General features: G+C 53.3%; 2 protein-coding genes across 3 annotated transcripts; one reads left to right on the forward strand and one right to left on the reverse strand.

The window, feature by feature from the left end:
• Positions 1 to 4,002: 4,002 nt before the first annotated feature.
• On the reverse strand, positions 4,003 to 5,522 carry LOC115896366. The gene is made up of 2 exons (XM_030926676.1): positions 5,343 to 5,522; positions 4,003 to 5,063 (listed from the first exon to the last, which is right to left on the reverse strand). Exons 1-2 carry the CDS (start codon positions 5,520 to 5,522, stop codon positions 4,596 to 4,598), a joined length of 648 nt encoding a protein of 215 aa, XP_030782536.1. The 3' UTR covers positions 4,003 to 4,595.
• Positions 5,136 to 9,698, forward strand: IL13 (interleukin 13). Of its 2 annotated transcripts, XM_010359991.2 has the most exons (5): positions 5,136 to 5,245; positions 5,668 to 5,848; positions 8,006 to 8,059; positions 8,308 to 8,412; positions 8,759 to 9,698. In XM_010359991.2, the coding sequence occupies exons 2-5, from the start codon at positions 5,744 to 5,746 to the stop codon at positions 8,864 to 8,866; spliced, it is 372 nt and encodes a 123-aa protein (XP_010358293.1). In that variant the 5' UTR covers positions 5,136 to 5,245; positions 5,668 to 5,743; the 3' UTR covers positions 8,867 to 9,698. The 2 variants fall into 2 exon arrangements, with proteins under 2 accessions (XP_010358293.1, XP_010358292.1); XM_010359990.2 differs by lacking the exons at positions 5,136 to 5,245; positions 5,668 to 5,848 and adding an exon at positions 6,761 to 6,946.
• The last annotated feature ends 4,480 nt before the right edge of the window (positions 9,699 to 14,178 follow it).

Consider the following 14,178-nt stretch of genomic DNA (forward strand, 5'->3'; position numbering starts at 1 on the left):
CCCACCCCAGCCCTCTCTGCACCCTTGCTGCCAGAATGCTGGAGACAGGGAGAATCTTTTCTGCGCGAGCTGACCTGCCTGCTGAAAAACGACAAAGAAACTGGCACAGGAGGTTCCCCAAGTGAAAACAGTCAGCCACCCGCCCTACAGGAAACAGCCCCCTCCCATACATTTACCCTCAGAGCTCCCTGTTTTAACATGTACAGACAATCCAGGATCCCCTAACATGCAAGGAAAGCCAATAACATGGAAAAAGTATTTTTTTTTGAGACAGAGTCTGGCTGTCACCCAGGCTGGAGTGAAGTGGTATGATCACAACTCACTGCAGCTTCGACTCCTGAGCTCAAGTGATGCTCCCACCACAGCCTCCCAAGTAGCTGGGACCACAGGCACGCACCACATGCCTGGCTAAGTTTTTTTTGTGTTTTGCAGAAATGAAGCCTCCCTATGTTGCCCAGGCTGGTGTCAAACTCCTGGGCTCAAGCGATCGGCCTCCCAACGTGCTGGAATTACAGGCGTGAGCCACCGTGCCCAGTTCAAAACAATTTTTTAAAGAAAACTTGGAGAAAATAAAGATTATGTATGAAAAAGGAAACTTAGAAGCTATCTCATCAAAGAAACAAGAACACAGTGCCGTCAGCGTGCATGTGCACGTGCGCACACACACTGTCAAAGAATCAAATGCCCTCAGGAAGAAAGATAAAGCTATGAGAATATCCCAGAGGAGAGAAATTTTTAGAATAAAAAGAAAATTCAAGGAGAAGTCAAAGAGGTATAATCAAAAAATGGCAGTTCCAGTAAGAGAGACGAAAGAGAACGGAGAAGACAAGTCATAAAATACCCCAATTTAAGTGTGAATACAAAAATATATTATTTTTATAAGTGAGAAAAAACAGGGTGCAAAAGGTGTATATGAAGCCACTTCACATGTAGGGACAAGGGAAAATAAGACTATATATCCACAGTTGCTTGTATTTACATAAACAAATAGGATAACCCCCCCCCAAAAAAAAAACACCTAAGAAAAATTGTTATTTGTGAGGGAAGGTGGAGATTCCACTAAATTTTTTACATACACAGTTGACCCTTGAATAGCAGGTTCTGAACGGCACAGATCCACTTATCCATGGATTTTCTCCTGCCTCTGCCACCCCTGAGATGACAAGACCGACCCCTCCTCTTCTTCCTCCTCCTTGGCCTGCCCAACGTGAAGACAGTGACACTGAAGACCTTTGTGATGTTCCACCTCTACTTAATGATGAATAGGAAATATATTTTTTTTCCTCCTTCCTTGTAATTTTCTTAACAACCTTTTTTTTTTTTTTTTTTTTTGAGATGGAGTCTCATTCTGTCACCCAGGCTGGAGTGCAGTGGCGTGATCTTGGCTCACTGCAACCTCTGCCTCCCAGGTTCAAGTGATTCTACAGCCTCAGCCTCCTGAGTAGCTGGGATTACAGGAATGTGCCACGAGTGCATCTGGCTAATTTTTGTATTTTTAGTAGAGACAGGGTTTTGCCATGTAGGCCAGGTTGGTCTCAAACTCCTGACTTCAAATGATCTGCCTGCCTTGGCCTTCCAAAGTGCTGGGATTACAGGCATGAGCCACTGCGCCTAGCCAACATTTTCTTTTCTTTAGCTTACTTCATGGTAAGAATACAGTACATAATACATATAACATACAAAATATGTGTTAATGCATTTTATGTCATCAATAAGGCTCCCACTCAACAATAGGCTATTAGGAGTTAAGTTCTGGGGAAGTCAAAAGTTATATGTGGATTTTCAACTGCATGGCTGGGGGTTGAAAAAACAGGGTGAAGATGGGTGTCCCTAACCTCTGTGTTGAACAACCAAATGAGTAACGATACCATGTACAACCCAAAGAAGGGAGAAAGGAGGAATAAAGAATGTATCTAGTTTTTATTTTTGTGCCATGTGAATGGAATATTTGTTCAAAGATAAGAAGTAAAAATAGGGCTGGGCGCGGTGGCTCACACCTGTAATCTCAGCACGTTGGGAGGCCAAGGCAGGCAGGTCACCTGAGATCAGGAGCGGGAGACCAGCCTGTCCAGCTGGGCGCGGTGGCTCACACCTGTAATCTCAGCACGTTGGGAGGCCAAGGCAGGCAGGTCACCTGAGATCAGGAGCGGGAGACCAGCCTGTCCAGCTGGGCGCGGTGGCTCACACCTGTAATCTCAGCACGTTGGGAGGCCAAGGCAGGCAGGTCACCTGAGATCAGGAGCGGGAGACCAGCCTGTCCAGCTGGGCGCGGTGGCTCACACCTGTAATCTCAGCACGTTGGGAGGCCAAGGCAGGCAGGTCACCTGAGATCAGGAGCGGGAGACCAGCCTGTCCAGCTGGGCGCGGTGGCTCACACCTGTAATCTCAGCACGTTGGGAGGCCAAGGCAGGCAGGTCACCTGAGATCAGGAGCGGGAGACCAGCCTGTCCAGCTGGGCGCGGTGGCTCACACCTGTAATCTCAGCACGTTGGGAGGCCAAGGCAGGCAGGTCACCTGAGATCAGGAGTGGGAGACCAGCCTGTCCAACATGGCAAAACCCCATCTACTAAAAATACAAAAAATTAGCCGGGCATGATGGTCGGTGCACATACTCCCAGCCACTCGGGACCTGAGGCAGGAGAATCCCTTGAACCTGAGAGGCGGAGGTTGCAGTGAGCTGAGATCACGCCATTGCACTCCAGTCTGGACAACAGAGCAAGACTCTGTCTCAACAACAACAATAAAAGAAGTAAAAACAACAGAGAGGTTTTTTAAAAAAATAAAATTTACCAGAACTTAATGGCATGTCTTCAGTTTGAAAGGGCCCACTACGTATCTGGTACAGTTGTTGAGAACAGAACTATACCAAGGCACATTGTTGTAAAATGTGGCGTATAGGGACCAAGACAATTTTTACAAAAGGAGTGAGGAAAGATCTGGATTCAAAGTGGTTCTAGACTTTAGCACTTCTGGAAGATAGGAGGCAACAGCACAGGCCTTTATAATTCTGAAAGAAAAGTATTTCCTGCCTAAAATTCTATACCTAACTAAACTGTCAAATTCAACTTGAGGATGAAACATCTATTTAGACATGCAAGTTCTCAAAAAGTTTACTTTCTCCACACCCTTTATTAGAAAGCTATCAGGGGATATGTTTACCCAAGAAAAAAGGAAGATCAAAAACTCGAGAGAAGCACACATAGTGGCGAAGGGAGTTCCCAGGGCAGTGGCGACAGGCCCCAGGACGACGGCTGTGTGGCAGGGTCGGGGCAGTGCTAGATCAGAGCAGGCCAGATGGCCTGACCTCCTGGCTTTCTTAGGAAGATGAATTATGAGAAAAACTCATCAAATTTCTTGAGAGTAGTTTCATGTATTTGGTCGAGAGTTTAGGGTTCAGTCACTGAGAGGAACACAGAAAACTAAGAATATGGAAAAACAAGATAATTATTAACTCCAGAGGTAAAAAGTTTTGAAAGAAAATAAAAGTAATCATAGCCAACCATGTTTCACCTGTGAATATATTAGTATCATTAGGCAAACAGCATACAAGGCTTTTGACTGACCCAAATTATGATCTATCTGTATTGATGAGAAAAAAGGAAGGATGCAGGTGGAGGAAGGACAGCAAGGAGGAAAGAACGAAATATTCATTGTAGACAACAGCTCCTATGTCTAAAAAATCAAGAAATAGCAACCTAGGCTTAATTTAGAAACATGAAGGGAGATAAAAGAGGTTTCCCTGGATAAGAGGCTGGGGTGGGAGAAGGCTGCTTGTCAAAAATAGAGAGATCTGAGTTTTCACCCTACTTACAAGCTAACAAGTCAGTATGCCACACTTTACAGTTTCGTGGATGCTGGTAGAAGACACAGGATTCTTGTATCAATGGCAAACATGTTTATTATGCACAAAAGTAGTAGTAGAGCATGAACATTTTTGTTCCCTGAACTCCAGTTCTCCCAGGGAGACGCAGAGAGGGCCAGCTGGCACCTGTACAAATGGGTTGCTTTACAGGAGAGGAAGCATGAGCTTAGGGAGCCTGAAGTTTTATAATGGGAAGTGCGCCTGCCTTTAGCTCCGGAGGAAGGTACTATCTCTTCCAAGGCTGTCTGCAATATAAATAACCTTTAAAAGACAGTAAGGGAAACAGCAGGGCAGAGAGTGCCTCACTCACAAGAGGAGCAGCAATGCCAGAGGCCCATAGAGCACGGATTCCCAGCGCTGCCGCTTTACATAATGAACCTTCTTGATTTTTAAAATTATCAGCATTCGTAACTTTCCTAAAAATAGAAATCTAAAAAATTAAATCGTTTCACTTACTAAAACAACTCTCTCAGGCCTTACTCCTCCCGACTGGGCATGTCTTTGCCAACGGAGAGCCAGAGTCCGAGGAAACCCGAAAAAGCAACCCCAGCTTTCCCAGCTTTTCCAGGGTGAGCTGGTCCGGAGGAAGGGCGGTCCCAATCCCAGCGCTTCAGGGCCAGAGCAAAGCGGGGAGGCTCCCCCATGGCCGTCAGCCGGCGGCCCACGCGGCGCATTGCAGGCAGGTGCGAGCCACATGCGCCAAGTGCCCTGAGCGGCCCTTTGGTAGTTAGTGTTAATTAAAATTGCCCGCACGGGAGTGGAGCCCCGCTGACAATCTAGAAACAAGCAATAGACCCTCTGATGTAGCCATCTGGGCCGCGCCTCTCCGCACGGCCCGGCACGCCTCCGTCCCCGGAGACCACCCTCGAGGACAGGTGCTGCCGCTCGGCCGGGCCCGCAGGATCCCTCGGCCTGATACGGCCGGTGCTGTAGGGGCACGTGCGCGCCTCGGCCCCTCCGCCGCTCCCACCCCTCGCCGGTGCGCACTGGCGCTCGGGGACGCCGCGGGCCCAGGTGTCCAGCTGGCCCCTGCCCTGCCTGGCGCTCGGACCACCACTTCCACCTTTGCCACCCCCTCGCCAGCCTCCGCAGCTTCCAGACAGGCCGGTCTCTGCGCCCACCCCTGCTTCCCGCACCGGCCACCGCCAGAGGCAGTGGAGGAGGGCCCGGCCGCGCAGATCCTGCTTATCGGGCCTATCTCCTGTTACATAAGGCCACTCCCCTATCTCCGCGGGCCATCGCCGTCGCAACAGCCGCGCCAGCGCCTTCACCCACGCGCGGGGGCGCGCCTGCCCACCGCTCCCGGCAGGGTTTTTGGTAGCCATGGGGGTTACGGGGGCGTTGACTCATCCGGGCGGGGCACCGGGAGTTGCACAGGCCAGGGTAGTTCCCCGCTCCTTCCCCCATCACGGAGACCCTATGGGAGATGCCATGGACTCTCTACTACAGATTAGGAAACAGGCCGGTAGAGGGATCACACAGCCAAGTAGCGGCACTCCAGGCACTGGGGGCCCTCGAGGGCAAGGGGCAGACTTTTGGGAGTCAGGGCCAGCAGCTGGGCTGGGAAGCTTCGAGTGTGGACAGAGCGGGTGGGAATGATGTTCCCTGTGGGAAGAGAGGGTGAACAAGGTTGGGATGCCTCTGAGCGGGAATCCAACATTCCTTGTGGCACAGGTCACAAGCACACCCTTGTGAGGAGGTTGAGCCCCGTTGAGGAGCCTGAGCAGGCAGAGAGGGGGGCTGGGGAGGCGCTGGCTTGGGGAGGAAGTGGGTAAAGGAGAAATCTTGACATCAACACCCAACAGACAAATGCCGTGGCCTCTGTTGTGGGAGTTTCTGGAAGACTTCTAGGAAAATGAGGGAAGAGCAGGAAAAGGCGACATGGCTGCAGGGGCCAGGCCCAGGAGCCGCCCCTCCACAGCACTCATTCTGCAGAAGGGAAACTTGAGGCCCCCCAGACGGCAGGGGTTGATCCTGCAGAGACTGGTGAGCAAACGGGATCACCCCAAGCCCCAGTGGCACTAGGAACACTTATAATCCCTGACCTGAACTAAGGCTGCCAGCCTGGCCGGGTTAAGAGTTTCCCAGCAGGATGGCCCGTGCACTTTAAATTAAAGGGGCCAGATATAGGTGCACACTACTCCCAGCCACTCTGGAAACTGAGGTGGGGGGATCGCTTAAGTCCGGGAGTTGGAGGCCAACCTAGGCAGGCAACATAGTGAGATCCCATCTCCAAAAAAACAAAAAACACCAAAAAAAAAGTCCCAGGAAGACCTCTGAATCTGTCTGGATTGCTCAGTGGAGACCTGGAAATCTGAACTTTGACAATCCCTCCCACAGTGGGGCCAAGGAGGAATTAGGCAAGCCAAAAGAAGTGAACTTTACTCTTCTATTGCCTGTTTGAATTTTGTATCCAAGCAAGTATTACTTAAGTAATTTAAGAGACTGGTTTATTAAAAAAATAAAACTCCTCGAATTCCCATAGCTGGTAGACTGTGGCCACAGCCACAGTGCACTATCTGCCCAGCACTTCCGGTGACCCAAAAGGGTCTGAAGACAGGAGCTCAGAGTTGGGTCAGCTGTCCAGGTACTCAGGGTTGTCACAGGCAAAACTGCTGGAACTCAGGGCAGCATTGCAGATGCCATGCCGCTCTCAGGGCCCCTTGCCTGCCGCTGGAATTAAACCCACCCAGATCTTGGAAACTCTGCCCTGGACCCTTCTCAATAAGTCCACGAGAAATCAAACTCTTTCCTTTATGCGACACTGGATTTTCCACAAAGTAAAATCAAGATGAGTAAAGATGTGGTTTCTAGATAGTGCCTGAAAAAGCAGAGACCATGGTGTCAGGCGTCACCACTTGGGCCTATAAAAGCTGCCACAAGACGCCAAGGCCACAAGCCACCCAGCCTATGCGTCCGCTCCTCAATCCTCTCCTGTTGGCACTGGGCCTCATGGAGCTCTTATTGACCATGGTCATTGCTCTCACTTACCTCGGCGGCTTTGCCTCCCCAAGCCCTGTGCCTCCCTCTACAGCCCTCAAGGAGCTCATTGAGGAGCTGGTCAACATCACCCAGAACCAGAAGGTGAGTGTCGGCTAGCCAGGGTCCTAGCTATGAGGGCTCCAGGGTGGGTGATTCCCAGGATGAGGTAATGAGCAAGCTGGGCTTAGATCCTAAGATGCCTAAGGGTCAGGAAGAATCCCCATGGACCAAGGCCTGGCCCGGCCATGAGAGAAAGAGGAGCTGGGCTGGGGGCTCAGCAGTGTGGATGGACCTATGAAGGGGTCTGGCAGAGTCCCCAGGGACTACCTGCTCTCCTGGCCTGGCCTTGTCTGCCACTGCCAGCTCCTACTCAGCCATTCCTGAACAGAGGACAGCAGAGAAGGGCCAGCACCCTCCCAGAACCATGTGGCATTTGCCAACTGGATTTTGACCATAATAATGCAGCCATTCTCCCCAGCACCGTAATAGGCCTGCCCTTACAGGAGGATTTGTTAGTAGAGTCCACTCCTTGCCTCACTAGTAACAGCTCACGTCTTGAGCGCTGCTTACACCAGGCCTGGTACACGTGCTTTATGTGTCATTTCATCACTGCCAGCCACCTCAAGAGGCAGGTACAATGAACCCATTCTGCTAAGGTTCAGTGAGGTTAAGTGACAGAGGCTGGATTCAAGCCAGGCCTGGCCAACACCAGAGTGCCCATGCTCCTAACTGCAATGTTCCCTCACAATCAGAAGGCAGGGCATTTAATACACCAGACCCCCACTGCCTCCCATCTGATTTGTCTTGGTCAACAGTGGCCCAGGCCACCACTACTTCACTCATCCCCGCCCTGGCCCTTTCCGCAGGCCCCTGTCCTCTTGCCCTGACTATGGCAAGCCTCACATGCAGCTTGTCCCTTACTAGTGGTGTCACTCAATTTTTTTCTCTCAGTTCCAAGACCCTATACATGGGTCCTCACCCCCACGCCCGCTGTTCAAAGCAGAAAACGAAGCTCAGGAACGCTGAGGGGCTGCCAGGCCTGCCTCTGCGCCACACGAGGGATGCGTGTGGGGCCTGTGCTGGTGCAGACCTGGCCTGGGCTGGCAGGGCAGGCCCACGACCCCTGCCAGCACTCTGCTCACTGTCACTTTTCTCCCGCAGGCCCCGCTCTGCAATGGCAGCATGGTGTGGAGCATCAACCTGACAGCTGGCGTGGTAAGGACCTTCAGGTGCGGGGAGGATGGGGCAGAGGCTCCAGGCCTTGGGCTTATCTTCTCTGAGACTCCCTTCCATGGCTGGGGTTCCAAGCAAGCTTCAAGCGCTCTCCTCCCTCCCCCAATAATCTGGGCCCTTCCCACCACCCAGACTCACCTGCACCAGGCATCTCAGCCCCATCATCCTGCAGACTCACAAAAGGCAGCCACCCCAGCAGGGCCTGACCCCCCAGTGTCCCCTCTCCACAGTACTGTGCAGCCCTGGAATCCCTGATCAACGTGTCAGGCTGCAGTGCCATCGAGAAGACCCAGAGGATGCTGAACGGATTCTGCCCGCACAAGGTCTCAGCTGGGGTAAGGCGCCCCCCAACCTCTCACCCCCACCCTGCACCCCCTCCTGCCAACCCTGGGCTCACTGAAGGGAAGCTGGCTGAATATCCAAGGTGTGTGTTCACTCAGGGGTGGGGCCATTGTGGCAGCAGGGACATGGCCTTCGGGATTTACAGGACCTGGGCTTAAGGGCTCCTGACTCCTACCTGGGCCTCAATGTCCACATCTGTACAGTAGAGGTACTAACAGTACTCACCTCATGGGGACTTCCGTGAGGACTGAATGAGACAGTCCCTGGAAAGCCCCTGGTTTGTGCGGGTCGTTCTGCCCTCTGGCGTCCCACTCACGCGCTGGCCTCTTTATCCTGCAGCAGTTTTCCATCTTGCGTGTCCGAGACACCAAAATCGAGGTGGCCCAGTTTGTAAAGGACCTGCTCTTACATTTAAAGAAACTTTTTCGCGAGGGACAGTTCAACTGAAACATCGAAAGCATCATTATTTGCAGAGACAGGACCTGACTATTGAAGTTGCAGATTCATTTTTCTTTCTGTTGTCAAAAATGTCTTGGGGAGGTGGGGAAGAGGGTTAGGGAGGGGGTAAAATTCCTTAGCTTAGACCTCAGCCTGTGCTGCCTGTCTTCAGCCTAGCCGACCCCAGCCTTCCCCTTGCCCAGGGCTCAGCCTAGTGGGCCTCTTCTGTCCAGGGCCCTGAGCTCGGTGGATCCGGGGATGACGTGTCCCTACACCCCTCCCCTGCCCTAGAGCACACTGTAGCATTACAGTGGGTGCCCCTCTTGCCAGACATGTGGTGGGAGAGGTCCCCACTTCACACACAGGCAACTGAGGCAGAGAGCAGCTCAGGCACATTTCTTCTTGGCCTTATTTATTATTGTGTGTTATTTAAATGAGTGTGTTTGTCAGCGTTGGGGACTGGGGAAGACTGTGGCTGCTGGCACTTGGAGCCAAGGGTTCAGAGACTCAGGGCCCCAGCACTAAAGCAGTGGACACCAGGAGTCCCTGGTAATAAGTACTGTGTACAGAATTCTGCTACCTCACTGGGGTCCTGGGGCCTCGAAGCCTCATTCAAGGCAGGGTCAGGAGAGGAGCAGAACAGCTGCTCCTGTCTGCCAGCCAGCAGCCAGCTCTCAGCCAACGAGTAATTTATTGTTTTTCCTTGTATTTAAATATTAAATATGTTAGCAAAGAGTTAATAATATATAGAAGGGTGCCTTGAACACTGGGGGAGGGGACATTGAGCAAGTTGTTTCATTGACTGTCAAACTGAAGCCAGAAATAAAGTTGGTGACAAATAGGCCTGATTGTATTTGTCTTTCATTTTGGCCTTTGGGGACACTGGTGTGTGGTCTGAAGACTCTGAGGAGCTCTTTGGGAGGCTGGCGGGTTGGAGGAGAGGACTGGGATGGATTACAGTGAGGATGATGGGGTGCAGTGACCTGGGCTGAAAGCAAGCTAGCTCCCGGGGATAGGGACATGGCCTGAAGGAAGCCCTACCTTCTGTCTGCCGTGCCAGCGAGGACGGAGAGACTTGGGCCAGGCTGTCAGGGTTCAAGGAGGGCATGAGGAGCAGACGGAGACCCAGGAAGTCTCACGACCACATCTCCTGAGGACTGGCCAGCTGTGTCTGGCACCACCCACACACTCATGTCTCCCTCACAACCCAGGAGGCCGATGAGAACTGTGAGGCTCAGAGAACGTGGGTGGTTTGCCTAAGGTCACATAGCTACTTCCTCACTGGGGTCCTGGGGCCTCAGAGCTCGTCTGAGGTAAAGAAGCAAAGCTGGGATTGGGGCCCAAAACTCACTTTAACTCCAAAGCCCATACACTTAACCACCCTGCCTATTTCTGTCCAATGTCACCTGTCCTGAATGGAGTTTTTCCCTCTGTAAGATTGTCATCAACCTGTTTGGGCCATCTCACTGACAGGGAGTTCCCTACTATTTTTGAGGGGCAGCCCATTGCCTTTCTGGACAGCTCTCACCATTAGGGTGCACACACGCACTGCCTCTGTGAACAGGGCTCTGGCTAGGCCACTCCTCAGCAGCTCTTGTTGCTTCTCCCTTGGCCCTGGCCAGCAGCTGGAGTGCAGAGACCAGCAGGCCTTACCAAGCCACAGCTCCAGGCCATGCCCGTCAGCAATGTTTTTCATTGTGACTCTCTGGGAGGTGCCCAGGGCAGAGGGTGACTCCAGGATGGGATGCCTTTGCAGTGGGTGATAGTCATCAAGGACCAGTCTCAAACTTGTAGTGGCAGGCAGGCGCCCTCCCTGGGGAGCCCAGAGCCCCACGGGAACACCACAGTGATACTCAGAAGTCCCTGAAGGCAGCTGCCCTCTGCTGCTCACGGCTGTGTCATTCACGCAACAGCAGAGGACATGGCAGGGAGTTGACCAGGGGGCTGATGATGGCAGTCAGCTACTCCAGAACCACTTACTTTCCCCGGGGAGAGGCAAGGGAAGAAGGCAAACCTGACAGTGCAGGGGGCAGGGGATACTTGGCCCAGAAGAGAGAAGACTGGGGGTGAAGAGGGTGGTGGTGCAAGAGCTGGGTCTCCAGCAGGCTGTCCGGGGCAGGGGACAGGACCAGCTCTCTGGTGCCAAGCCTATTAAGTCCTGTCACATTTGCTGAGAGAATACCTGCGGGGGACCACCACAGCAGACACCTGGGCTAGTGACCACCAAGACACCCCATGCACTCCAGGTTGAGCCCCAGAAAGAACTCTGTAGAAACAACACAGGGTCTGCTGCGGGGAGCTGTATGTCCTCCCTCGGTAGGGCCTCCCCTCTGGAGGTGAGCAGTGGCTGCTTCCGCGGAGGGTGGGAGAGTCTCGGAAGCCAGAGGAAGTGGGTGGGAGTCAGAGTCTCGACATTCTTCTCCACCCAGAGTCTAGGGTTTAAGGCTGGAAGGATATTTATGGAGGGCAATGATTTTGTAAATGGGACCGAGCAATCTATCTCCCATCTTTGACCCATGTCCTCTCTGCCAGCCGAAGTATTGCCCTGCCTATCCAGAAAGAAGATGGAAACCCTTCCAGTGAAATTCCACGTGACTCCTTCAAGAACAAAGACTGGAATTGAGACTGATGTGGGGCAGAGTTCCTCGGGATCCTCCAAGGCCCTGCTCTGAGCCACACATTCAGGACGGCCTGCGAGGCAGGTGCACTGTGCGGACGGCCAAAGGCCGTCCCGGGCCCCACCACTAGGGGTCTGGCCAATGGCCGTCCTGGGCCCCACCACCAGGGGTCTGCAGCTCGCCACTTCCTCAGCCACTGTGGAGCTCCTGTCCCTCACACCTTCCAGGCTGCCCCCCAGGAAGGGGGCCTGTGGTCACTGGCAGTGTGCCCTGGGCTGGAGAGGGCATGGGGCTCTCCAGGGATGAGGGACGCCTTACGAAGCCACAGAACCGAGCTGCAGCTGGTGGCAACAGGGAGAGGGCCCTGTCAGGAATGAGAAAGGAAGCGAGAACAAGGTAGGTAAGTGTCAGTGGGTACAACTGTGGCTGGGAACCTCCCTCCCTGGGGACTGACCCCTGGCAGTGTTTGCTGGGAGTTTTCTCTAACCACGTGGCCTAAGTTCTTTCATAAACAAGGCAAGCCCTCACTCAGCAGGGCTCAGAGAGAAGGGGGTTGAAAAGGGAGAAGAGTGCTTGGTGAGTGGGAGGAAGACGCTGACCATGGGGCCCAGGTCGGGGTGCCCCTTGGCACCTCGGGAACCCCAGCCCAGGAGGTTTCACTGGAAGAGGGGCTGGGCTTAAGTGAGAAGTGAGATACACGCGAGTTTCCGGTGAACCAAACACCTCAGTTTGCTGCTCAGATGAGGTGTCAGAAAACACTCCCAGTCACTTGGCGGGTTTCTCCGAGGCTGGCCCCCTGTCCTGCGCAGGATGAGAAGGAGCGGGCCCCAGGGGGACCAGGCCCATATCTTATTTCCTTGTGACAGAGGCAGCAGCTTGAAGCCTGGCCTTCATCTGGCCCAGCGGCTTATCACTTTTTCATTATGGTCAAAGAGAAACGTCTTCTGCTTATGACCTTCATCTAGCTGGCCCATTATAACATACTGCAAACCTGTTCCCCACTTTGGCTGCCTCCCTTCTAAGAAGGCCCGGCTGGGGCCAGGCTGACTATGTTCCAGACAGGACTGCCTGGCCAGGGACACGCTGGCCAGCTCCTATCTGGCATTTCTAGGGGTCCAAGCTGGGGTCAGGACTGGTGGCTGTCTCCTCAGCTGCCCTCCCCCACACTCATAAAGCCCCATTATCTTCATTCATTTCTCAGCTCCACCCAAAAGCAAGAGGGCAAGGGTTTGCAACAAACTTTCCCAGATCAACTGATTTCTCGGCAGCAAGGGCGGGCCCCATGACAAAGCCATTTGAAATCCCAGAAGCAATTTTCTACTTACGACCTCACTTTCTGTTGCTGTCTCTCCCTTCCCCTCCACTATACCTTTTCTTGTGGAAAGTGATTCTCTCACAGTGTCGTTCAGAAACACCCCCAGCCATGTGCTGCCTGCCCGGGCAGATGCTGCTGTGTGGTCAGAGGTGACGCAGGCACCAAAATTAAATATAGCAACTCTCTTCAGCTCCGCTCTCTGCATCACTACGGACAAGCGTGTGGGGGCCGGCACCACTTCCCCAAACCCTCAAGGGAGGAAGGCCTGAGCCACCCATGGCATCCCCTGTAGACCCACAGCTCGATGGCCTGTTGGCCACATGGTCCACGACTCCCTGCCCAGCCCAGGGCCCTGTGCCAGAGGAGCTGTGGTGATGACACATTGGAAAAAGCAATTTTTATTTACTCTTCTTTCTTCTGATCTGTTTCCCACATTTTCTATAATGAGCATGCATTCATTTTCCAATGGGAGACAAAGATAAATTTCATTTTAAAAAAGCAAAAAGAACAAGAATGTGATGTCTGCATCATGGAGGGAGTGTACCGAGACAGGCTGGTGAGACTTGGCTGCAGCATCCCCCCGCTGGACCAGCACCAGCACCCCTCAGACCAGCCTAAGTCCTCCCTCGGGAGCCGGCCCCCTCGGGCGAGGAGGTGGGGGTCTGCAGGGGCCTGCAAGGCAGCCCCTCAGCCAGGCAGGCCTGGCACTGCAACTCCCACGGGCTGGCACTCTTGGACCCATCAGATCTCGCATTGCCAAAGACAGAGGAAGGTGCTGCCTTCTTGGGGATATTCGCCAGGCCCTGGACTGCCAGGGCACAGGAGCCAGTGGGAGTGGGAAGGGAAAGGGTGGGCTGCCCATCTAGCTCTGAGGCTGAAGTGACATTAACACTATAGGGACAGATGGAACATTCCTGCAGCCTCCTCAGCAGCTCTGCCTCTTGGGAAAAAGATCTTCCACCTGCTTCTGAAAGGCAAGAGAAGCCAGCGGCCTGCAGAGCTACTTCCCCACAGCTCTGCAAAGCAGTCTACGCCACTGCCTGCCTGCCTCAGCTCCCTCCTCCCCTCGGTCCCTGTGCCCTTGGATGGGGCCCTCCACGTGTCTGTGCTCTGGGTCTCATCCCCTCCCCTCTCAGGGACACAGGCAGAACATACAGCTCAGGGTGAAACCAGCCCTAGCTTCAAGCCCCAGCTGTGTCCCTGACTTCTAGTGTTGTTACTTCAGCCACGTCTCAGTGATTCCGCGGAAATGGAGCTCCACTCATTCATTCGACAAGTATGGATTGAGGCCTGGCCTGGGTGTCAGACCCTGTTCTAGGTGCTGGGGGTCCACTAAATAAAACAAGGTTGCTTCTAGCAGGGAGATAGAATAAGCCAACAAGAGAGCA

Source organism: Rhinopithecus roxellana, chromosome 3 (assembly GCF_007565055.1).
Source record: "Rhinopithecus roxellana isolate Shanxi Qingling chromosome 3, ASM756505v1, whole genome shotgun sequence".
NCBI classification, from domain to species: Eukaryota; Metazoa; Chordata; class Mammalia; order Primates; family Cercopithecidae; genus Rhinopithecus; species Rhinopithecus roxellana.

Excerpts from the sequence above, each read along its gene's own strand:
- LOC115896366 (XM_030926676.1), bottom strand. The coding sequence starts at position 5,522 with ATGTTGGATTCCCGCTCAGAGGCATCCCAACCTTGTTCACCCTCTCTT. Across the intron at positions 5,064-5,342 it reads TGGAGTGCCGCTACTTGGCT|GAGATAGGCCCGATAAGCAG; the intron begins GTGTGATCCCTC and ends CTTATGTAACAG.
- IL13 (XM_010359990.2), top strand. The coding sequence starts at position 6,773 with ATGCGTCCGCTCCTCAATCCTCTCCTGTTGGCACTGGGCCTCATGGAG. Across the intron at positions 8,060-8,307 it reads TCAACCTGACAGCTGGCGTG|TACTGTGCAGCCCTGGAATC; the intron begins GTAAGGACCTTC and ends CCCTCTCCACAG. Across the intron at positions 8,413-8,758 it reads CGCACAAGGTCTCAGCTGGG|CAGTTTTCCATCTTGCGTGT; the intron begins GTAAGGCGCCCC and ends TTTATCCTGCAG.